General features: G+C 54.8%; 5 protein-coding genes across 5 annotated transcripts; 3 read left to right on the top strand and 2 right to left on the bottom strand.

Moving 5' to 3' along the window:
• Positions 1–1,396: 1,396 nt before the first annotated feature.
• On the top strand, positions 1,397–1,916 carry N0V89_012598 (uncharacterized protein; the record flags this gene model as incomplete). Its single annotated transcript, XM_056221319.1, has 2 exons — positions 1,397–1,403; positions 1,531–1,916. 2 exons carry the CDS (start codon positions 1,397–1,399, stop codon positions 1,914–1,916), a joined length of 393 nt encoding a protein of 130 aa, XP_056065306.1.
• A 4,627-nt stretch (positions 1,917–6,543) lies between these two features.
• INDA1 (Amino-acid permease inda1) lies at positions 6,544–8,488 on the top strand (the record flags this gene model as incomplete). Its single annotated transcript, XM_056221320.1, has 5 exons — positions 6,544–6,834; positions 6,883–6,940; positions 6,994–7,558; positions 7,631–8,183; positions 8,234–8,488. 5 exons carry the CDS (start codon positions 6,544–6,546, stop codon positions 8,486–8,488), a joined length of 1,722 nt encoding a protein of 573 aa, XP_056065307.1.
• An 806-nt stretch (positions 8,489–9,294) lies between these two features.
• N0V89_012600 (uncharacterized protein) lies at positions 9,295–9,918 on the top strand (the record flags this gene model as incomplete). The annotated part of the gene is made up of 1 exon (XM_056221321.1): positions 9,295–9,918. One exon carries the CDS (start codon positions 9,295–9,297, stop codon positions 9,916–9,918), a length of 624 nt encoding a protein of 207 aa, XP_056065308.1.
• A 958-nt stretch (positions 9,919–10,876) lies between these two features.
• Positions 10,877–14,048, bottom strand: N0V89_012601 (uncharacterized protein; the record flags this gene model as incomplete). The annotated part of the gene is made up of 3 exons (XM_056221322.1): positions 10,877–13,608; positions 13,658–13,994; positions 14,046–14,048. The coding sequence occupies 3 exons, from the start codon at positions 14,046–14,048 to the stop codon at positions 10,877–10,879; spliced, it is 3,072 nt and encodes a 1,023-aa protein (XP_056065309.1).
• A 7,734-nt stretch (positions 14,049–21,782) lies between these two features.
• Positions 21,783–23,920, bottom strand: N0V89_012602 (uncharacterized protein; the record flags this gene model as incomplete). Its single annotated transcript, XM_056221323.1, is given in 2 exon segments — positions 21,783–23,894; positions 23,912–23,920. The coding sequence occupies 2 exon segments, from the start codon at positions 23,918–23,920 to the stop codon at positions 21,783–21,785; spliced, it is 2,121 nt and encodes a 706-aa protein (XP_056065310.1).
• Positions 23,921–24,008: the final 88 nt, after the last annotated feature.

Below are 24,008 nucleotides of genomic sequence, written 5' to 3' on the forward strand. Positions count from 1 at the left end.
GCTATGGCTCTTTCTACGACAAGGCCGCTTTTGGAACAAGGTATACTGGAGCATGAACTGGACGAGGTTCACCCAGCAAAGGCGTCGACACTGTTCACCATCATCGCGCCCACTGCGGCCGTTCCGACCTCGACGGGCACATACCAAGTGCAGACTGCTTTGAGAGGTGCACCCGATACTTCAAGACAGCTCTCCGTTTGCGCCGTCTGTCGCTGAAGGACAGACGTCGGACTTGTTGTGGGGAAGTAGAGGCTAACCTAGCCCTCGGGAGAGCAGCGCCCGGGGGTGCGCATACATGATCCCGACGTGCCCAGATGTACGCTCGCACCACGCCGCACAGAGAAAACCACGATGCGACTGAGCAGCCACTCCCACAGCCTCCCGCGTCGTGCATGCAAGTCACGCCACTAGGCTCAGCGGTCGCGATATTTGCCCGATGTGAATGTACGCACTAACATCTCGCCATCTAGACAGGAATCCCGCCCGCCAAACCGAGGTTTTATTTCCTTAGCATTCACACTATAGGTACATTTTACCCCGGAAAGCGGAGCACACCCTGCTTTGTGCCAATACCCCGGGCTCGTCCCCAGACTTGAATCGGTCCTTCCCCGCACGCCGATGCAGGTCGAATGTAGTGCGGCGCAGGCGATCATGTGTCACCTTCCGCAATAACGTCGGTATATTACCTTGACTCTGGCCGTGGGAACATGAGTGCGAGCTTCGGTTTCCCTTGCGCGTTCCTGCAGCTGAATCGTACAATTTGGTGGCAGAATGGCGGAAAAGAACGAATTGGATGCCGTTGAGCATCATCTCAGCAATGTCGACAGTGGGAAGCAACACGCGACGCGCGTTACGGAGACGAACGCTGCGTCGGTCGCTTTAGGTGCGTTCAGCGCCTACCTGGCAGACGACAAACATCGGAAGACAGACCGCTCTCTAACACGCTCCAGCCGCGGCCGTCGAAGCGCAAAAGCCCTCTTTCAGGTCCCGCTCCATCCTCCAGCTCTGCGCCATTCTCTCCGTGTCCTACCTCGTCTCCACACTCAATGGCTTCGACTCCTCCCTCATGGGCGCCATTAACGCTATGAAATCTTACCAGACCACTTTCGGCCTCACGGGCGAAGGCTCATCCACAGGCATTGTGTTCATCTCTTACAACCTGGGGCAAATCGCTGCATTTCCCTTCTGCGGCTTCCTCGCTGATGGCTACGGCCGCCGCTTCGCCATCTTCGTCGGCTGTGTCGTTGTGCTGATTGGTACCGCGATCCAGACGACTGCCAACGGCCAGGGCCAATTCATCGGCGGAAGATTCGTGCTAGGCTTGGGTGCAAGTATTGCGAGTGCGGTGGCGCCGGCGTATGCGGTGGAGTTGGCGCATCCGGCGTTCAGAGGGACGATGGCGGGTATGTATAATAACTTCTGGTGGGTGGGGAATATCCTTGCGGGATGGACGACGGTGAGTTTCTCCTTTTTTCTATCTTCTTCGTGTCTAGGAGACCGGGTTGCGGAAGAAGAGATTGAATTGACAAGCGCAGTACGGCACCAACCTACACATGCCCGAGTCCTCCTGGGCGTGGCGCCTCCCCACCATCGTGCAGTGTATCCTCCCGGGCATCGTCGCGTGCATGGTTATGTTCTTCCCGGAAACGCCCCGCTGGCTCATCAGCAAAGACCGCCGCGAAGAAGCCATCGCCATCATGGCCAAGTACCACGGCGACGGCGACGCGCAGTCCCCCGTTGTCCAGCTCCAGCTACACGAGATCACCGAGGACTTTGCGCGCTTCCGCAACGAGAACCCGTGGTGGGATCTGCGCGAGCTGTTCAACACACGGGCGGCGCGGTACCGGCTGATGCTAGTGATATGCATGAGTTTCTTCGGGCAGTGTGCGTCTCTCCCACCCTCCTTAGATAGATAAAATCTGGAAAAGATCGAGGAGTGACTGACGAGACGGCAACAGGGAGCGGCAACAACGTAGTATCCTACTTCATGCCCGCCATGATAAAAAACGCAGGCATAACCGACGTAAACAAACAGCTCATCATCAACGCCATCAACCCCATCTTCAGCATGCTGGCCGCCATGTACGGCGCTACGCTCCTCGACAAGCTAGGCCGCCGCACCATGTTGCTGTATGGCCTTCTCGGGGCCCTGATCTCTTACAGTAAGAACACCCGCTTCCCAATGCCCTATAATATACTACACAACATACAAACAGCGAGGCAAACGGAAATATCGAACCCCAAACGCACCTTCCGCTAACCACCTTTCCACCCAGTCTTCCTAACAGCCTTCACCGCCTCGGCCACCCCCACCAACAACCTCGCCTACGGCACCATCGTCTCCATCTACCTCTTCGGCATCTTCTTCGCCTGGGGCTGGACACCCCTTCAAACACTCTACGCCGTAGAATGCTTCGAGAACCGGACCCGCGCAAAAGGCTCAGGCATAAACTTCTTGTTCATCAACGTTGCGCTCGTGGTGAATACGTATGGGATTAGCGTGGGGATCGAGAAGATTAGGTGGAGGTTGTATGTGGTGTATATTGTGTGGATTTTGGTGGAGATGGGCGTGGTTTATCTGTGAGTTTTGCCCTGCCCTGCCCGTTTGACATGGTGCCTTTTGGGAGGGACGTGGTGGGGGAGGGAAAGAAGGGGATGGAAGGAAGGAGGCGTGATAGAGAGAGGCTAACGCGTATAGCTTCTTCGTCGAAACGGCGGGTAAGACGCTCGAGGAACTGAAGTATATTTTCGAAGCGAAGAATCCGCGGAAGGCGTCGACTGCGAAGGTTAAGGTTGCCATGGACGATGGCGGGCATGTGCTTGGGGTGGGCGAGGAGGTGGGTGTGTCGAAGGTGTGAGAAGGGGGCACGTGGTATGATGGCGTTCAAGAGAAGAGGGGTTGTGGATGGTGAGTTACGAATTATGGCGGTGCTAGCGTGGATCGACGCCCGATCTGAATAGGAATGTATATGCCGTTGAGCATCGGTTGCGCTTCGTACATGTACACGTCTAGCACGTGGTATTCTGTCGGTCTGCCTCGCTGCCTACTTTGGTCGAGAGCTGCGCTTGCGGTCTATTCGGTTCATGGCTGAACTATCGAGCCCTCACCTGAATCATGTTTCGTAACGCATCTACTCAGCCCTACACTGTGCTTTGTTCTCAAGTCGACGCACCGAACCCCTGTTTCACGCACGCGAAGCCACGGAACGGTGCTTTTGCTGACGGGCCCACATCCAGATGTCAGTCGTCCACCACGCGAAGAGTCATAGGAGATAGAGAGACAGTCTCTAATAGACGGTACCGCCTGAACATAAAACACAGAGCCGCACGCACATGACCTGCGTTTTGCCCCGCTTGCCACTTACGTTTCGTTGCGTTGAAATTGGCGGTGTTTGCTCCATGGTATCTGCTCAGCGCGGGCTCCAGCTCACCTCACCGCATCGGGTCCTTGCCCCATATATATGTCTCTCTATTAGGCGACTGCATTCAGATACACATCACCGCTGTGCTGTCCATGTCTATATCTATATCACCCCACGCCTATGGAGAGGATGGCCATCCCAACCGCAGGACGGATCGCATTCACCAGTCGTTCCAGCCCCCATTTCCTCTTCTCTTCTCTTCTCACCGTCTCTCATTATTCGCATCTCTAAACAACCCCTCCTTGAGTAACGGTTTGAGTTGGGAGAACAACGCCATGCCGCTATCCCGTCCCCGGCCCCGCGCTTCCTCCCTCCAACTGTCTCTCTCCCTCTCCCTCTCACGTCTGCGCACCACGCCATGGCCGCGCCCACCGACACCGACAGCTCGCCGGGCGACGTATCCCACGCCGGGAACCTCATCCCTTAATATGAACTACGGAGGGGAGGACGTCCCGCCCGTACCGCCGCTGTCGTACTGGGAGCCTGACACCCCGTCGCCGATGCCAGTGTCGCCATGGAATCCGTTTCTTTCTCCTCCTTCTCCTCCTCCTCCTCCTCTGAGTAAAGCGGTGTTAAAGGCAGTAGCTTCGCCCTTGTTACCAGGTTCTCCATTGTCATCATGGTCGTCCGCCGTCCCGAGCGCTTCTTCGTGTGCTGTGCCTGACCTATCGCCGCGGTTCTTGAACCCGCGTACGCCGCCGTTACCGCCCGCGAGGAAGTCAGAGACGACCGTGCCGCAGGGCGTGAGGAGGCAGTCGAATACCATAGGTATGCTTTCTAAGGGGCGTGGTGAAATGGGAGGCAAGTCATTGTATGAGATTGTGGCGAGGGGGAGGGAGAAGGTGTGTGAGGAGATGGAGATGGAGAGGGGGGGATAGGATGCGTGCAGAGATCTAGGTTACGAGAGAGCAGGACAGTATGCGTGCAGAGATGGAGATTACGAGAGAGCAGGATAATATGGGTGCAGAGATTAAGAAGGCGAGAGAGCAGGACAGTATGCGTGCAGAGATTAAGATGATGAGAGAGGGAGATGATATGGGTGGAGACAAGGGCTTAGTCCGTCCCTACAATACGGCGAAGAAGCGTAGAGAGCGGCGCAACATAGTCAAGACGAAGCAATTCCAGGTGCTCGAGCACATCGAGGTAAAGGGGTGAAGGGGTGAAGCACTTTGGGGACATGTACAGGGGCACTGTCTGACCGACCCGAAGCCGTGGAATCGATACCTGCGGCTGTCTTCGGATCTGGCAGCTGCAGTGTGGAATCATTTGTCTTACACCTTCCGTATCCGCCAGACGGGTTGCATCGGTTGAGCGCATCTTGGACACTTGGCGTTCTTACGTTGGCGTTCAGGTAGACGCAATTAGACTGTACGGGCATGGCAGTTACTCTTTTGAGATTCAGATGGTCATTACTGCGCGTTGGCGTTGGGTAGAGGCATAGACGATAGACTAGACGACTCTGGCAGTTACCGTACACACCAATTTTAGCTTTCTTCAATGCGCACTGCGTGTCAGACAGCTCGCGTGCCTGCTAAGATGCGGCGTGTACTCGACTGCTGCTTTGGGGAGGTGCGCCGTTTGGCTCCAAGGCGGGCTAAGACGGGCCATTCCCAAGGTTGCTGAGGTGCGCGTGGAAGAAGGCTAGAAAAAGAACAAGGGGCTAGAAAGGGTAGCGTTCCAAGGCGAGCTTGATCGACGGAGATGCTTGCAGGGTGTTTCTGGAAGACTGGGAGAGTTTCGGGTAGGAGTCGAATGCTGTGGGCGTGATTACGTGCGTAGTGATCAACGATGCGAGGCAGAACGACGCCGGATAGCTCGGCACAGGATGCGCGCCGCATGTCAGTCGAATGTCAGTCGACAGGCCACCGGTCGCTGGGACGTACGAACTATGTGTCGTTACTCGTGGTGGCTTTAATTCGCGCTCGTATTACGTGCGCAATGATGAATCGGTCGGTGGTGATTTGCAGTGGGCATGCAAGCGCCGTCTGTCAGTCTCGCAGTGGAGACGGGTGGGTCGGCGGGCCCACCACAACCTGGGGAAGGCGACAGACTCTGGGGACGTCGATCTGGAAGCGAAGCATGCCGCATCTCGATGTCAGCGGATCAAATCATGGCGGGCAGCTGGCGGGTTGTGGTTGAGGCGCGATGCACGACGGCTTCCGCGCGGCAAAATGCGAAAACTCTTCTGCGCCTCGTCGGCGACGCACAAAGCGTTTCTCTCCAAGAGGCCAGATCGCCAGTGCGGGGCCATCTCTTATCAGACGCCATCTCTACTGAAACTACTCATGGTCCGAGATTTGGCGCGATGGATGGAATTGCACGTCTGCGAGTGGAGGTGCCGCGTGCCGCTGTCCCAAAGCGGCAGGTGTTATCTGCGCACGTGAGCTGCTGGGCGCCCGGCCCAAGCACTTGGCCAACCACGCGGGGGGACATTCACTCCTCTGGCACGCAGCCAATCCCGCGCCCGCCCAGCGTGCAGCAGATATCGCACGCTCGTCTGCATCCTTACAGCTTGCTGCTTCGGGCAGCTCGCAAGTGGTCAGCAACACCAAGCTTCGCTCCGCCGCCCAGCCAAGCGCGAGGGGGGGTGGACTGCTGATAGGGGTGGAGCCTCAGCACCGCGCAAACGACACCAGTTTCGTCTCTTATCAGCCTCGAGCTGCCAATGCGACGACCCTGGTGGAGCCTGTCGCGCCATAGTCGCTCTACCGCAGCCTACCCCGGAGCCACGAGCGTTAGCACACCAACTCTGCCAATGCCATCCCAACTAGACCAAGAGCCGCCATGCCGCTAACAAAGACGGTGGTCATATAAACTGGCCTTGGATCGAATCTCCCTAGCCAGCATTCGCCATCGCTTCCGCCCTGCTGCCCAATCACCGCCGGACCAGGTATCTGTATGGCGCACGGCCCCGGCTTTGGGTGGTTAAGCTGCTCCAAGTGAACGGGCGCAGGCCTCGTCCATGTGCGATGGCAATAATCGGGAAGCGCGAGGGGATCACGACCCTTGTCGCTCGCCCCGGAGCACTCAACACCCCATCGGATCGTAGCTTGCTTTAAAAGTAGCCCCTCCCTCCGAGCTTGGTTCCTGCATTTCGCCTGTAATCTTGCTTTCATTCATCATGGCGACACACGCCGACAAAGGCTTCGACGCCGACGAGAAGCATGTCACCAGCAGCAGCCCCGTCGACACTGCTGCTCCCGCTTACGAGCAGGCTCCGGGAGAGCACTGGCGGCAGGAGGAGAGCTTCGCGACGCGCAATGGCCTCAACTTGCGTTCGTTCGGGCGCCGCCCTGTCGACCAGGTCGAGCTCGACAAGTCGATGAAGCCTCGCCATCTGCACATGATTGCCATCGGTGGCAGTATCGGTGCTGGTTTCTTCGTCGGTTCTGGTGGCGCCCTCAGCGGTGGTGTAAGTTATTCAACCTCGACAAGCGCTTTGTTGTATTGACGCGTCCAGGGCCCCGCCTCAGTCACCATTGATTTCATCCTCATGGGTGTTATGATCTTCAACGTCGGTAGGTGGCGCCGCCCCATGCTTGGCTCCTGTCAGTGGCTCATTTCACTCTAGTCTACGCTCTCGGTGAACTCGCTGTCATGTATCCCGTCTCTGGTGGTTTCTATACCTACTCCGCTCGCTTCATTGACCCCTCGTGGGGTTTTGCTATGGGCTGGAACTACGTCTTCCAATGGGCAATCGTTTTACCTCTCGAAATCACTGTCGCTGGTTTGACCATCGGTTACTGGAATAGCGATGTTCCGCTGGCTGTCTGGATCACGGTCTTCTGGATATTCATTGTCCTGATCAATGTGTGGGGTACCTTGGGATACGCTGAAGAAGAGTTCTGGTCTTCATTGATCAAGCTCTCTGCCACCGTCATCTTCATGTTCATTGCCTTCATTCTCGTACTCGGCGGCGGTCCCAAGAGTGGATTGTACAGCGATTACTGGGGCGCACGCACTTGGTACGACCCTGGCGCTTTTCAGGGCGGCTTCAAGGGCTTCTGCGGTGTCTTCGTCACCGCTGCCTTCTCTTTCTCTGGAACTGAGCTTGTCGGTCTCGCAGCTGCTGAGACAAAGAACCCGCTCAAATCGCTCCCTGGTGCCATTAAACAAGTGTTCTGGCGAATCACACTGTAAGCATTACGCCACCCGTCTCCTGAACGAGTATCCAGTCACGCGTAGCAGCCACTGACGTCTGTGAATAGCTTCTACGTCCTCGGTCTCTTCTTCGTCGGCCTGCTTGTCCGCTCCGACGACCCGCGCCTGCTCGGCTCCGGCTCCGGCGACACCAAGTCCTCGCCTTTCGTTATCGCCGGCAAAGACGCAGGCCTCAAGGGCTTCGACCACTTCATGAACGTAGTCATCCTCGTCTCCGTCATCTCCATCGGTGTCTCAGGTGTCTACGGCGGCTCGCGTACCCTCACCGCCCTCGGCGAGCAAGGCTACGCCCCCAAGATCTTCACCTACATCGACCGCTCGGGCCGTCCCCTCTTCTCCGTCGCCGCCATTCTCGTCTGCGGCGCCCTCGGCTACATGAACTTGGTCGCCTCCGGTGAAACCGTCTTCAACTGGTTCCTCCAGCTCTCCGGTCTCGCCGCCCTCTTCACCTGGGGCTCCATCTGCTTCGCGCACATCCGCTTCCGCAAGGCCTGGGCCTACCACGGGCACACCCTCGACGAGATCCCCTTCAGAGCCCTCGGCGGAACGGCCGGCTCGTGGCTCGGCATCTTCCTCATTGTGATTGTCCTCGTCGCTCAGGTACGTTTTCCCCTCCCCATCCATGCCTTATATATCTAACTCTCCCCCAGTTCTACGTCTCCGTCTCACCCCCCGGCACCAAAGTCGGCACCGCCTACGACTTCTTCTACGGCTACCTCGCCTTCTTCGTGTGCGGCTTCTTCTGGGTCTGCGGGTACTTCTGGAAGCGCGAGGGGTGGCTTAAGATCGAGCAGATCAATGTTGATATTGGACGAAGGGAGCTTGACTGGGATTACATCAATTCGGAGAGGGCTCGCATTGCGGCGATGCCTACCTGGAGGCGCTGGCTCAACAAGGTCTTTTAAACGACTCCCAAAGGCTAGTGTGTTTAGGACTGGGTGTCATCGGTGAGCTTGGGGGTGTAGATACCAGGGTGAACGAGGTGTATGATTTGTAATGTAAAATTGAGAAGTAAATCCATGTTGTGGATGCCGGGTTGGCGGTGTATACCTGAGATTTACGTGTTTTGGGACGCAATATGTCGAAGTGGTATGCTGGGGTTCCTTCCGACGCCTTTGAGGGCAGGGGCGGAGGACGAGATCTTACGCACCGTAAGCCGGTTTGGCCTGGAGCCGTCACCCACTAGAATCTCCAAACTCCATGTCTCCCACTCAACTGTTCCCATCCTCGCAACACGCATCATGCAAGCCTCTACCTTTCGCACACCATGCGACATCGACATATCTCTATCCTCGTCTCAGCACACAGCTGCTTCTGACCTTCCTGGCTGTCCATCAATCCGATGACATTATCACGGAAAGAGCAATGCATGTATCTCACCTGAAGCGTCTGTACATAGAGTTCATTCGTTCCAAGGCATTTATTTACGACCGCCATCCGACCGACGTCCGCTTAACCTCTGGCCCCCGCTCGCCTTGTCCCACCACCCCTCTCACAAAGAAACACAACCATGCCGTTCACAGCGCTCGCGTCTCGTCTCGTTGCGCCGCACAAACGCGGACAAAGAGATAGAGACGTAGTATAAAGAACGTGTATTGCAACGCATCGCACGGTTCTTCACTTCGTAGCAGGAGAAGAACTTAGTCTACACGCTTCCTCTCGCGGAAAGAGAGGTATTTGATTTGATTTGATTTTTATTCGAAGATATAAGATGAGCATGCGCCCTCGCCTCCACTCCTTCGCCTCCGACCCGGACGCCGACTCGGTGGTATCTCTCGACGGCCACAGCACGGGTGACGAACTGGGTCCATCTCTTCACGCTGGCGGACGACCCCTCCCCGCCGTCAGGCACGTCAGGCCCGTCAGGCCCATCCAGCGCCTCCCCCTCGACCGCCACAATCCCAACTCCCGTCCTGACCTCGTCTCCAACATCACCGCTACCTTCAACGCGAGGCTCGCACAGGCAAAACGCGACTATGCAGATCGCAAAGATGCCCTCGAGCGCAAGTATGGCCGGCATATACCGGCGGAGATATTTGAGCGGGCGTACAGTGACCATGTGGCGAGGAAGTACGATATTAAGAAGACGTTTGGGAAGGTGATGCTGAGTTACGGCTATGGGGAGGAGGAGGAGGAGGAGGAGGAGGAGGAGGAGGAGGAGGATGAGGGGAGGAAGATGACGAGGGGGAAGATGACGACGAGGAGTACACATACGGTGGAACGCACGGGAAGTATACGCAATGGCTTCCGAACGACCACGACGTTCCCTCCGACACGGGAGAGGCGTGGGAAATGGCCCGCAGAAAGGAGATGTGGGCTACTTCTCTTCGCTTAGATGCGCAAAGTCAGAAGATTGCAAAGGCGAGGGAGAGGCGCGGATGTGGAGGGGAGGTATAGGTGGGCGGTGGTGATGGGGGAATTCTGGTTGTGCTGTTGTTGAGGGCGTGGGTGGTAGAGGGGCGATTGAGGGGTGATATGCGGGCGGCGGAGGAGTGGTTTAGGGGGGATGGGAGGCTCGGATGGGGTTTAAGAGTGAGCGAGAAGGAGGGCGGATACGTGGATGGTGGTGCGAAGGGGAAGGGAGTGTCGTGGCGGCGCGGCGGTGAGCTAGGGAGGGGAGCTATGTAAGAGTCGAACATATATCTGTTCAGGATGTAGTCTGCGTTCATTTTCTTGTATTCCAGTTCCCCGCTCTGCTCGCAGATGTGAATAATTTTCCTGTGCACGCAAAATTGAACACGATACACACCTGCAGTACTTGCCTCACGTGCTCCACCTTTCCTCAAGTACTCACTATCATCGCGCACACCGTATCTACACATCTCAGAAACAATCCTCTCAGAGCGCAAGGTCCAAACAAAGTGCTGACGCTTCCTCCCCGAACTCCGAAGCCTTCATACCAACACAGCGTAGCGTAGCGTACTAGTCACGCACCCGACACCGGACCCAACGCACAGTAAGAGCCGCATTGCATAGGCCTTCCCCTTCCTTCGGAGTCGGACCCTTCCCTCACACGACCAATTTCCTCTTATCTATCTCTGGACTCCGCCCCGCCACGCCACGCCACGCACGCCACGCTCCACCCCCTTGCCGCGTCGCGCCCAGCGTGCAAAAATTTACAAGACAGATAAGGACCCTGAACATCATCACCGAAGATTGGCCGATTACGCATTGCGATTGTAAACGAACCGATGCCGGATTGGATTAGATCAGGCTACCAAGTAGACTAGGATTTTTCCACGGCTGTTCCACGGTGCTTCTACGGACATTCTAGAATCACACTAACACTACTGTTACGCCGTCTGCACATCCACATCCACCTCTACATACGGCACGACCCTCACCTCACCCAGCAGCCCATACCGCCCCTCCGGCGGCGCCACGAACCCGTGGTCAGGCCCCGCATCCGGACTACCAGGCCCTTCGCCGCTGGACTGTAATTGGAACCAGATAGGTCGAAGCACATTACCCAGAGGCGTCGCGACTACGGCGTCGACAGTGTTGATACCATCGATCAAGTATTCCTTGATATCGGCCTGCGCATGCGTGACGTCCAGCGGCGGAAGCTGGGCGCCGTTAACGTACGCTCTTAGCGTGTGGTGCACGAAGCCGAAGTCGATGAAGGCACCATCGGTGGTGGTGTTAGATGCAGGCGGCCAGGTGAATGTCGTGCTGTAGTATCCTCGTCCTGACACGTTTTGTAGACCTGTGATGTCGAGCCAGGGGACGAGGCTGGGGAGCTGGTGCGTGGAGTTGTGCTTTGCGGCGCCGGAGGTGTAGTTGTAGAGGTCGGTGGGCGGGTCCCAGTGTTCTACGGTGAGGTTCCAATTCGAGAGGGCGAAGGCTGGGGAAGCTGGAGTAGCGGTTTTGAGGAGGGGTTTGCCGTTGAGGACGGCGGTGCCGAGGATGTCACCTGTGGAGTATTTTGCGCGCAAGGGTTTCGATGAGTTTCCGGAAGGCGGTTCGAAAGCCACGATGGTAGACTGGTTCCCGGCGAGTCGGAAGGGAATGATCGTGGAGGAATTGGTTGTGGTGTAAGCAAGGATGGGCTTCTTCTCGCCGGTCCATGCATTATATTCGTATGGGATCTTGGTTGATAGGAATTCGATCGAACCTTCAGAAGCACCTTGACCTTGAGGGAGATACATCGCATCGTTGTAGACGAACACGTAGTCGATCTCAGTGGTTGGATCCGACCGCCAGTAAGTGAACCACGATGCATTAGTTGATACCTTTGTTAGCGGCTGAATTCCCAGGGAAGTGATTGTCGAGGCAACGAGGTATGAATCAGTGACATGCACGTTCGGTAGTCGCGAGATTGAGTCTATATCTCGCAGTACCTGGCGCTCAATCGTAGGTGCTACGGTACCGACTAACAAGGACGGCTTGCCTCCAGCAAACACGATAGGCAGACCAGCATTGGCAAATTCAACGAGTTTGGAGACTCCGTCCAGGGTGAGAGAGTCATTCCGTCGCAGGACAAGCACCTTGAAAGCCTGCGCATCTGGAGCCAACACACCATCGACCACCTTAGCAGCGGGAAGATTGAGATTGTCAGGGCTTAGGTACTCGTAGGAGTAACCTGCCTCTTCAAGATCCGCCGGTTGATATGTCCGCGCTTCAATGTGTCCAGGGTAGACAGTCATCTTCTGCCAGATAGCAATGTCCATACGCGGAATGCCAGTCTGAAACACCCAGTTGTTGCGGGCGATAAAGTCGAATTGATCTCGATAGAACTCCCAAGCGGGCTCATGAGGACCGTGCATTTGAGAATATTGGTATGTAAAGGTTGACCATCCGGGCCACGTTGTGTTACCGTATGGACCAGAGTATGGGAGGCCATGAAAGACAAACTGGTTTACAGATCCGGCATATGACCGCTTCACCTTCCAGAGAATCTCCGGTAAAGTCTCGGCATAAGCCTCGCCGCGCACAGCACCACACTCAGACGAGATAACGCGTCGCCTAGCGAGATTTGCTGGGCCCGAGTACTGACGGTAGCCGTCGATCAAGTCACTGAAGTCGAGCGACTCTGTCTCTGGTGCATCGACCGTGGGGATATTCGCCAGCATGTCCATTGGGAGGTTGTACGAAAGCTGCGCTGAGAACTGCAGACCTAGATATTCGTTCAACCATTTCTTCACTGCCGACTCGTATTCCTGATACTGCGACGCAAGCGTAGCTCTGTAGTCCGCAATGTGTGCGTTACCAGTGTCCGGCTCATCGGTGACGTACCAAACGCCTGGGTTCGACTGCTTGTACTTCCCGTTACGATGGAACAGGATAGGCAACCACTTGTTGATGGAGTATTTGTGCTGGTCTTCGAAGATGCTTGACAAATTCTGTGTCCAGTAGACGTTCGCCTGAATTTCGACACTGTCCTCCCATCCGTAGTTGCCGACCTGCTGCAGCAAGTCTTTGGTCCCGTTATTGAGGATGTGGTCTTCCCAGAATTTGGTCATCACTTGTGCACCAAGTGATGAGAAGTGGTCGACAGCCCACGATCCGTTGTTGATGTAGGATTCAGGTTGGCTTTGGGGACCGCCCATTTCCAGAGGACCTTGCTGCGCACGATACAGCGACTTGTAAAGGTAGACTGCGAATATGATATGGCTCTCGCCTCCGGCAATCGTAGTATTTGATGACGAAAAGTCGAGCCGAAGATGGCCTGACTCGTCCACCTGTTCGGTTACATCCGCAAGACTCGCAGCTGAGAGTGTGACTTGCGTTCGATTGAGGCGCTGGTCTCCTGGAAGACCGCCTGAAGGGTCGTTCGAAGTCACGTTTTCCGAGCCCAGAATGGTGCCCGAAACCGCAGCCTGCAGCTTCCCTAAACCCCAGCCTGGCAGCACGCCGTCGAATATGCCATCGATCGGGACTGTAACATTGTATGCCGAAATATCCCACATCAAACCATCTTCCTCGGCCGGTGCCGGTACGCCGGTTCCCTGGTTAGGACCCATGGCGAAGTCCATGATCAAGTCGTTCTGGCGATGAGCGTCTACGAATGCTCTGAACACCTCGTCTGCTCGATAATTAGCATATCTGCCATCGAAATGGATAATGCAACTTACGCCATGCTGGTGTTCCAAACCCGTATTGTGCCCAGTCTACCGGCGCATAGGTGCCTCTTCCTGCGCCATTGGTAGGAGGGCCACCATAGAGGTAGTACCCTAGCAACTCGAGGCCACCGCAGCCGACCTCTGCAGCACTCTGCACATCCCGCGCGACTACTTCAGTATCCACAGAAGCATCTGGTATCCAGTATCGAAACTTCGGGCGCACGTTCTTCGATGGGTTCTGAAAGGTGCCTTTATCGACCACTGCGTCGAAAGAAGGATCGGTACGGTTCTCAGGGAGCGCAATGGCTGCACCAGCGGTGAGGAGGCCAACTACAAAGCCTAAGAACACCTGTAACCTCCATTAGCGGTCTGTCATTCGGAGGTACTGCCATCCGCCTACCATGATGTGAACATTAGCCGGCAGCTCAACCTCCCCCTGCGCGTTCGCGCCGGCTTAAGTACCCTCTGCGATTCATCCTACACGCGCTTACCCCCAGGAACAAGGCAAGTTCAAAAGGGCTTCGGTTGATCGATGTACCGGTACCTTGCCAAGAAGAGATTGGGTTGTCGTTGGGGTGCATGGAAGGATGACGATGGCTCGCTTTTCGGCAGCGGGGAAGGGCGATCGCCAGAAGCTTGGGCCGCTTAAGCTCTGGGGCGGACAATTGAGCTCCCACTCCTCAGCGCCCGTCACGATAAGTCCAAAATCATACAGAAAGAGCTATGGTACATGCTACATTCCGGGGGCGAAAGGCTGTACTTCTCCGCCGCCTGCGCTCGATCGTATGCCATTCAAATCTCATCGGCACGAAGGACGCTAACCAAGTCAAATCAAAGCTAATCCGAGTGACTGACAGTACGTGATAAAGTGAAGAAAAAGAACGAAGTACGCTTACGGAAAAATCGACGAGATATTCACATGCGGCCAATCCTCCCCTAGATGTACAGGTATCAGCTTCACCATGCCCTCATCCAACGCAGCAGTCTCATCGCTCGCCTCCAAGTCTCGAAAGCATCTGTCAACATGAAGTTATGTTTGCTAAGCAAGCCATAAAGCGCGGATGGCAGCTCGATTCCTCCAATCTTGAGGTATCGTTTGTCAGCCGCGAAATGCGCGACGACTCGCCTTCTACGATAACTGTCCTTGTGGTGCGTATTCCATGGCTTCATGCTCTGATACGTCCCACGCTATGTGGGAAAGAGATATATCTTCGCCATTATATCCGAGCCTTTGATACCCCTATCGTATGTTCTACCGCGTGTTTTATTGCACAGTGAAAAACCACTGCTTGCTCGATTAACAAGCCTTGTGCGAAGGTCAGATAGCGACGTGCATAGTTGCCTGCAATAACATCACCCCAAGAGTATTGAATATTGAGTATCACAGCTGCACGTATCAAGCCGGTGAATCTAGAGCAAGATAAGACTTGGCCTGCCTCAGCCTTGCGGCAGGCTGCAGGGGGCTTGTCCTGCTCAGCCACACTTGCCAGCCTCGATGTATCGTCTGCCTGGAGTCTTGAAGTTGATCCTCCGCTCAACATCACGATATTTTTCTTCCGAATTACCTGCACTACGATATCCAGACTTCTCTCGCGACGTACTTTCGTCGGAGCGATTTGCTTCCATAAGCTCATGCAAGAATGGCAGTCGCTGATCTTACTATCGCCATCACAGCAGCCGCCTTAGCAGCTGCTGCACTCATCTTCGCAGTTGTTCAGACAGTATCCGCACTTTCCCAATTTCTAGCATCAAGCAATCGATGCGGGCGGCGAATAACGGGCGCATTCGACCTTCGTGCTGGCATGTGGTTCTCCCCAAACACTATGACAGTAAACCCTCGGTACCGGATGCCGGTGTTGACGATGTCCGCTCTTCGCACTCGTGTTCCAATAATGGAAGTGACGCGCAACTATCCGACCGACTTTCGACCTGGTCGAAACTTCAACGCGCATTTGAACTGCTATGTCGATGGACGAAGATCGCGCATCAGCAGCAGCCCTGGTGACCCAAAGAAGCAGCTGACCTTGGACAAGACTCTTACCTTTATCCACTATATGGCAGCCATCCTCTGGACACCAATTGGCGTTGTTGCCACGCTGTTTGTCTGGGCACTCTGTTGTCCTTGCTGTACATGCATGGCTCTCTCCGTCGGCCCTAAAGAACTGTGCAACGAGGATGTTTATGAGGAGAAGGACGACACAGCGTGTTGTGGAACCGACTGCTGTACGAGGAAGGAACTCATACTGTGTAGTCTGAAGCCCCTCTATGAGCCCTTCGCAGGCGCAACTCATTACAAAAACCCACAGAACGCCATCAACCATCAAAACACCAGAGTCGACGCAAGCATCGCCGAGTCGCAAACACCTGGGCTCGAAGCAGGCTGCTGGGTACAATTCCTCATCTCCCATCAACGCATTTGGTGGGGATCTGCAGACCTGCGTTGGGAATGGAGGCTGGCCTCACTTATTCCCGCAGACGTCTACGGGGCTAGCATGGAAACAACAGTAGCAGATCTCGAGCTTCTCGCAGTATTATCGGGCATGTCAGTCAATCCAGGTGTCGGCATACTAGCTGCGACCCTCTGCGGAGAGCAAATCACCTTCAGCCAACATGGAAGCCTGGGACGTATGGCGTACTACAGATCTACCCGAGAAAATACCAAGTCAGTGATTACGCTCGAAGTACCCAAGTCCTCGTCCGATTGGCTGTATCATTGCATTGAGGCTTGCCGGAATGGAAAAACAGACCCTTTCTCACACGACGAAAGATACTCGAAAGTGAAGATTGATGGCAACCCAGCCCCTGCCAATCTTCCGGCTGTCATTGCACAGTTAGCGCGTCAGAGGACTGAGTTCGACGCGCAACTACCCTATTCCTGCGGCAGCGCCATGTGGATTTTCGCATGCAAAACTTTTCACGATGCACTTCAAAACATACATGCCATCGCACCAGGCTCATGGAATCATTTTCCAGTAACAGTCATATGGGGACCTTTGGGAAAAGGAATCAACTCATGCTCCTGCAATCGATGTTGCGACGAATGGACTGACAACTTGATCAGGCGGCGGCTGCTGCAGCAGCAGCAGCGGATGTGCCCCGACCGCCATCGCGGGAAGAGTCATTCCCCCCGATATTGTCGTCACTGTATCCGGCTAAAGACATTGCCTCGCATAGATCTGATATTAATCGACAATCTCAACATGCAATGGCCCGCACTGAAATTTAACACCTATAGCTCTCCAGACAACGGACAGACGGACCAAGTTTGGATAGTCGGCAGCGAAGAAATATGGAAGAACTCCAAGGCGACCGACCTAACATCAGTAGGGGGTGCAATTGTCGACATCGACATAGCTGTACTTTGCAATAGTAACTGCGCCCCGCAAAGTTGCCAGTGCGGGCCGATTGCCAAACTGACAAATTTCTCCGTCGATGAACACGACGAGAACAAGGTCCTGGGTGTTGTGAGCATCAACACCTGTTGGTTGGGCCATCTCAGTAGCGAAGTCCTAACCCAAGCTGCGGAGTCATTGCTGATGCAAGATAATCCGGCTAGCTCGGACATTGTCGAGGCTGTAGCAACCGTCATGGCATACACGGAATATCTCCTCCTCAAAGTTAGGAGGAAAATCGGTGCTACTAATATCTGGAATGCGGCCCCTAGCCCTGCCTTGACGGACTTTTCTCCGCTGATGTTCGGTTCGTAAACGCCCCTACGGAGTACTATATGCCTACATTTCCTCCTCTTACATATAGTCGGTATACATCGGTATCAAGATGATCCGACGCATATGGCACACTAGAATTTGTTGAGCACAAATACGCTTGTTCGTTTTTACCCGAAGGCGAACAACCACAAAATCTTCCAAGGAGCAATCTCCAATGACTCTTCCTCATACGTCATCCGCAACAGCGATGATGCTGAGCAAGGCAGTCTCTACTTGCTTCTTTTTCAATACAGTAATTCACAGGAGTCGTACCATGTTAGCACACATAAAACCTCACTGTGAGCGAACGAATTAGCGCCACCGAAGAAGACAACCTTCATACAAAATCTTCTTCTCCTTGATTGTTAGAGACCTCGCATACAAGAGAGCGAATACCCATTATGCAGGCTTATCAAAAAAATTAAACCTTGATTAGTCAAACATCAACGAAGTCGCCCGGCATGAGCATGAAGGGTGTTTGTTGCAATGATAATTGCTCTCAAATTTCTATATTACACAGGGCCATTGCGTATATGGTCCCTGTGTATTCGAAAAGTAACGATCGGAGCGCTCTCGTCGGACCAAGTGACCCCCGAGATACGAAGAAGACCATGCTATTTCGCCCTCGCCGAGACAGCATGTAGAAAACCACTTTCACTTCACGCGAGACCTCACAGCTTTACCGTATGCATTCGCGATTCCCAGTCCCATTTAAGATTCGATCTTGTAGGGCTCGTACACCTGCGGGATATCTGCGGCTTGCGTTCCGTTGACGGCGTAGTCCATCCTGGATGGAGCGGTTAGTGGTCTGTCTGGAATAGGAGGGAAAGCTTATAAGAAGAGTCACTTACAAGACATCCAGCATCGGCTCATCCATTTCCGCAATCGCAAAGGTAGTCGCCTCATCCTCCAACACCAAAATATCCGGCTTCACGCTGGACGCGCACCCAGTGCTCTCGCAGGCCTCGGCAGCCGCATTCCTCTTCTTGCTGGCAAAGTTCCACCCGCCGCCGGTCAGGCGAGCAATGCCGTCGTTCTCGCTGATGCACATGTTTGTGGCGCCGCCGGAACCTTGGATGCCGCGCAGGGTGTTGCACCCGCCGTTCTGGTAGGACCTGAGCTCGATACGCCAGCTGGACGGGATGGCGACGGCGCCAACGGCGATGAAGGCGGAGTTGCCGTTGGAGCAGCACGTGTTGGGGTTGATGCCGAGGCAGGCGACGTATGTGCCTGAGCAGCCGCCGCCCGAACGCAGGCGGATGTCGATGGCGGAGACGGCCGCAACGAGGGCGGAGGCGATGGCGAAGAATCTCATAGTGAGTAGATTAGGACTTGCTTGTGGAAGACTGTAAGATGATGCAGAAGTCTGGTGCGGTGAAGAAGTTACTCAAGGGATTTCTCTGGCTTCTTATACATGCTGGATGTGTCTTCCTGTGGAATCGTGACTTCGGGGCGTATTCCAAACTATCGACTCGTATATGCGGTTACTCAAAGAGGATGCTGCTCGGTTCAAAGCAGATCTTGAGTTTGAACAATGGCCCTGAAGGCCACGATCATTCGCCCTGTCAAAAGAATAGTGTCCATCCTAAGACTTTAGTGTACCTGCCCAGGGATCTCTCGCGCGTGAGAATCATAGATCCCAAGTAGGGCTGAGCATTGGTCGAGTGTTCAACATGGCGGGATATTGTTGGAAACCCAAATCAAGCCAATTGCTGAGATCGATGGAGTGGTCTTCGCGAACATAGTTCTGTTAAGCTGCCAGAGACGTGTTTCATCGTTACAAAGGAATGCACTCGTTAGGAAAGAGGCTGCGCATACTCTACGTGTTTAACGAATTGCTCCGTGTTCCAAGACCCAAAGGCCCACTGCAGGTACCGTACTGAGCTCAACTTGCGTTCGGCTAGAGGCTTCTGGGACGTCACCGGCCCACGGTCGGTAGGCAACAGAAAACCAATGATGTAAGATAACGCCCGCCAAGTGTGGACTACGTCTTACTACCGTCTACTTCATTCAACCAAGAGAAGTCGGTGGTATGGAGAGCACACGAAATGAAGCATAGTATCGTGCGAGAGACTCTGTCTTTCAACGGGGCCAACGCAGGTAAGAATTCATATTCATCTCAACTAGTGGTCTGACACTGCCAGGGTCAGCGATTATATGAGCCTGGCACTGGGACTAAACACGGTAGCGAAGCTTATGTCCATAGTGTTTCGACCCCGAGTAGTGGAGCCCAGTTACCGAATCTAGTGGATGCCTAAGTAAGTTTATCGAGAGAGCATTGGCCTAAGCCTCCATAGTAAGCGCTGTTTCGGAAAGTACAAAGGGCAAAACAAGGTAGTATAAGGCTAAGTACTTAGGTAAGCTGAAGAATGGCAAAGTGTAAACTCGATGCGTGCATGGAAAGTTACCGGCAGGCTCGGCATACAATCTTCGCCTACCTGTGTACCTGCCAAGGAATACCTGCATTGGAACCGCCCAATTTAAGTTCGCTCTCTGCAGCATCAAGGACTAAAGGTGGCGGTACGCGGGAAAATGGCCGAGGCAGTGCCTTCCGAGCTTGGCGAGAGGCGATATCTCTCTCCCAACCGAACGCGTCTTGTGCGTAAAGGTAGACTGTTGTAGGCCAAGATGATCTAGTCTAAGGTCCAGTACGTCCAAGAACTTGTACACTAGTTCTTTACGCCCCGTTCCTGCCTTGGCTTACGGAGACTACAGCATGACAGTGGGTTACTTAGATTGAAGTCTAGCCGATCAAAGACTAGCGCTGCGGGCGTCTTACCTACATTGTCGAGAAGTGGAGGCCAGAACTCAGGTTCCTTCCGAGATTCCTACTGACAGTCACGCGCTTGGCATACCCTGTTGTACATGGGTACACTCGCTTGAGCAAGTCGAGATTATTCGACATGACAACAAGCGTGTATCTCTTTCACGAGGCTGTCCGAGAAAAATTCGCAGCCAGAGAGTAATCTCGAGGCAACGATGATGTTCAATCAGGGTGTGGCTGCCGTTCCACCCGACGTAGGATCCACGGCGGCACCGGAATCTAGCCTGGTCGCTAAGTCTTCGTGGCTTTTCATCACTCGGCCCCCTCGCCCCAGAGCGAGCGGCAGCTCCCGGAAGCAATACGAGCTTATAGTGCGTACCCCGCTCGACGAGTTTTCTGCTGGGCAAACATCTCACATAAGCAAGATCTACCGGTTCAGCCTGTTCAAAGTAGGAACGAGCATATGGGTGAACAGGTTGACGTCTTTCGGCACTTTCATCACGTCCTGTTAGGTAACGTTCGTGGGAATAGCTTTGATGTGACTCGTTGGTGTTCTGATGAGTGGTCATGTAGGATGGAACCTTGTTACGTGATGTAGCTGCTTGATAGCACTGAGCGTAGTGAAAAATAAGTTGAGTGTAAGAGCGATTGAGGAACCAGGACGTCAGGGCTGCCTATATAGGCTAGCGCGCTCCTGCCGCACGCACAGATGCCCCTGCCTTCAACACAGCCGAGCGAGGTAAGACCGGCCAGGACACTAGAACGGTGGCGCTGAGGGAATATCGTGAAAGGCATACAATAAGTCCTAGACCTTGTAGGATGATGGAAGTGAGGTGGGCAATGCAGAGGTTAAATGCGCAGCTCTTAGTACTCCCAAGCAGCTATATCGCGTACCATATCTCCCAGGCATCACCACTCAACAGAACATTACCTAATAACTCACATAAAAGCTATTCCCACGGACGTCCACGGGTTGCCTAACAGCACGTGATAAAAACTCCCTGAAAGAGGACATCCTATCACAGGTTCAATTATTTTGCACAGCATCAAACATAACAGGACTGAACCCAACAAACGCCTTGCTCAATGCGCAAACAGACTACCGTCGTTCCAGCCAAAAGTATTCCCAATTCACCACCTTGCAGTCCCAAGCTTCGTATGGATTGAAACCAGGGCTTTTCTAACACGTATCGGTCGAAATCATTTAACAACTGGGGCGCGGGACAGTGGCGATTTGGGATTGCTTGTAGCTACAACCACAGGTTGACGCTTCCCGTCTACTATCCAGAAGTCTCCGCCATGCTACCCTAGCTATACCTCTCTCCCCTCACATCGCCAATGCATTCTGCACCGCTACATACATAGGTCCTACAAAGCCGTTTCCCAAAACCCTGTGACAGGACGGATTGGCCTTAGTACGTATGTACGTACCGCCTGCCTCCTCCACGAGTGTAAATCCCCACCTACGTCCATCCCTCTCGCAGTACCTTAGGGGGAGGCCATCGCTTATAAGTATAGAACCTGAAGAGATGTTGTAACTGTATTATTACTACTCTACATAGCACCACTAGCTAGCTAGCTACATCGGGGTATAACCTCCCTCCCTCACACCCAGTCTAAAATACATAGTCATAAACATTAAACAGCCTGCATGTCCACAGCTCACCTATACGGCGCACTCCCCGGCGGTCCAGGCGCCATCCCCTGCTCTACCCCTGCCCCACCTGCCCCTCATGCGCCCCCTCCGGACCCAGCAAATTCCCCATATCCCCCAATTCCAATCCTGTATATTATTCACCGTGAAATCCATAAACTGCATCTGCGTGCTGCGATCGAATTTCGTATTCGCGTACGGCGCACCTGTGTAATCGGCGGGAGAGAAGTACCGTCCACTCATCGTGTCTGCGAAGACGTAGGCGCCGTTGTTGGTGTTAGGATGCGAGTAGGCGAAGGGCGGGACTTGTGGCTGGGGCTGGGAGGGGAGAGCTTGTGTTTGTGTTTGAACCGTAGGCACGGGGTCAGACACGCTGGAGCGCACTTCCTTGGTTAGCTGGGGGGATGCTGGGGCGATCATAAATTCCGCCATGGAGTGTAGCTCTGGGACGAGGGAGCCGAATTTCGCGATGGTGCCGGGGACATTTGTGTTTTGGAGGTGTTTGCGGATGAGTTGGGCGAGCTGGGGGAGCAAGAGGCGGGATTTGGAGGTTTCGAGGGCTTCGAGTTTGTGGTGGCAGACTAGGTCTAGGACGAGGACGGAGCTGGATGCTAGAGAGTACCAGACGTCCCACCAGATGATGGCGTTGAAGCGGCCGATTGCGTCGAGCTCCAGTAGTATGTTGGCTAGAGCGCGGCCAGAGTCGGCGCACGCATCTGACATGCTTATGAGGGCGAGGTTGGTAGAATCTCTATCTTCCTTGGAGAGGCTCGTTGCTCGCGCAAGTAATGCAGCTCTACATAACACTGTGGTGGTGTAGTGGTACAGAGCATGCAGCAGGAGCAGAGGCCGGCGAAAAGCAGGCGCCGTAGTCTCGACAGCTTCCATACGCAAATGCTGTGGCAATTCGGTCCTCCAACGATCAAGATCCCTGAGCACTCCTGCAGCAGGAGATAGGGGACCCGCATACGACTCGTCGGTGGAGCTTGACTTGGCGTGTTTGGGCGCGCGACACGCCGAACTCAGATGCACAATCAAGCGATCAAACCACCGTGAGTACTCGGGTGGAGAGTATGCGGCTGCGCCCAAGATGTGCTCATTTGGACAACTGTTCTTGGATACATGGTGTTCAATGGCGCTAGGGCGGTCGTAGGAGGAGACTTGCATCTGTTCGAAGGCATACAAGGTCCACCACAATCGCTTCCGCAGCTCTCTCGCAAGCGGGGCCTGAGATGTGCTAGCCTTGTCCTGGTGAAGGCCAATTGCGAATGCTATGCGAATCGCGGTTCCGGTGAGGTTCCAGCATGCGTCGCGGTGGTTCGTGTTGTGCAGATGGATGGCAGCTAGCATGATGGCCTGGACGGCAGTGACGCTCGAGGTGAAAATCACCACAGGCAACAAGGTCTGAATGCGCTTCCACCAGAGCTTCTCCTGCTCCTCTGGCACGACAACGTGGGCGACACGGCGAGCGAGCAATAGGACGCACAGAAAGCAACACTGCCAGCTTAAATCGGCCTTTGCGGGCTTGGCCAGCCATCCCTGGTATGCTTCCCGAAATGAGGCCTCGTAGAGTACAGGGAAGTCCGGGTTGATGTGTTCAAAATAGGCCGACATCAAGGCCTCCAAAGTCGCAGCCTCGTCGGCGGGCGTGCGTCGGAGGTCGCTGTGATCGAAGACGGAGGAGGCGGTAGGGGCGAGCGGTTGTTCTGGGTCGGCATCTTGTTCGGCGTTGGCTTGCTCTGCGGCGTTTTTGCCAAACAGCACGAACGAGGGAAAGGGATCCTGGCCACACAGCGCGCGCAGCTTCAGATGGAAGGAGAAGGAGCTGGACGGGCCGATGAACTGCACCTGCCCCTGCTGATCTGGAAGCAGCGACAGCGGCTCTTCGCCCTCGGTCCCCGGTGTGTTGACCTGTTCAGCGCCCGCATCAGCGCCCGGCGAGTCCGGGATGGCGATGCCCAGCGAGTTTCCCAGCTGGCGCAGCTCCTCGAGGTTGGACACGTCGGCATCGGGCAGCAGTCCTTTCACCAGCGACTCCAGCAGGGCCAGGCGGTTGCCGAGGCTTTCGACGCTGCCATACAGCCTCTTCTTGCGCGGCTGTGTCGTCTGGCAGTCGATGTTGTGCTGGAGGCAGTACCGACACGCGTCATGGCCCGGCTCTTTTCTGCATTTCTGCTTGCGCGACTTGCACTTGTCGCAGCTGGTCTCTGTGCGCTTCCGTTTGTCGAGGGGGACGCG

This window comes from Didymosphaeria variabile, assembly GCF_027946475.1.
Source record: "Didymosphaeria variabile strain IMI 356815 chromosome Unknown scaffold_10, whole genome shotgun sequence".
Lineage (NCBI taxonomy): Eukaryota > Fungi > Ascomycota > Dothideomycetes > Pleosporales > Didymosphaeriaceae > Didymosphaeria > Didymosphaeria variabile.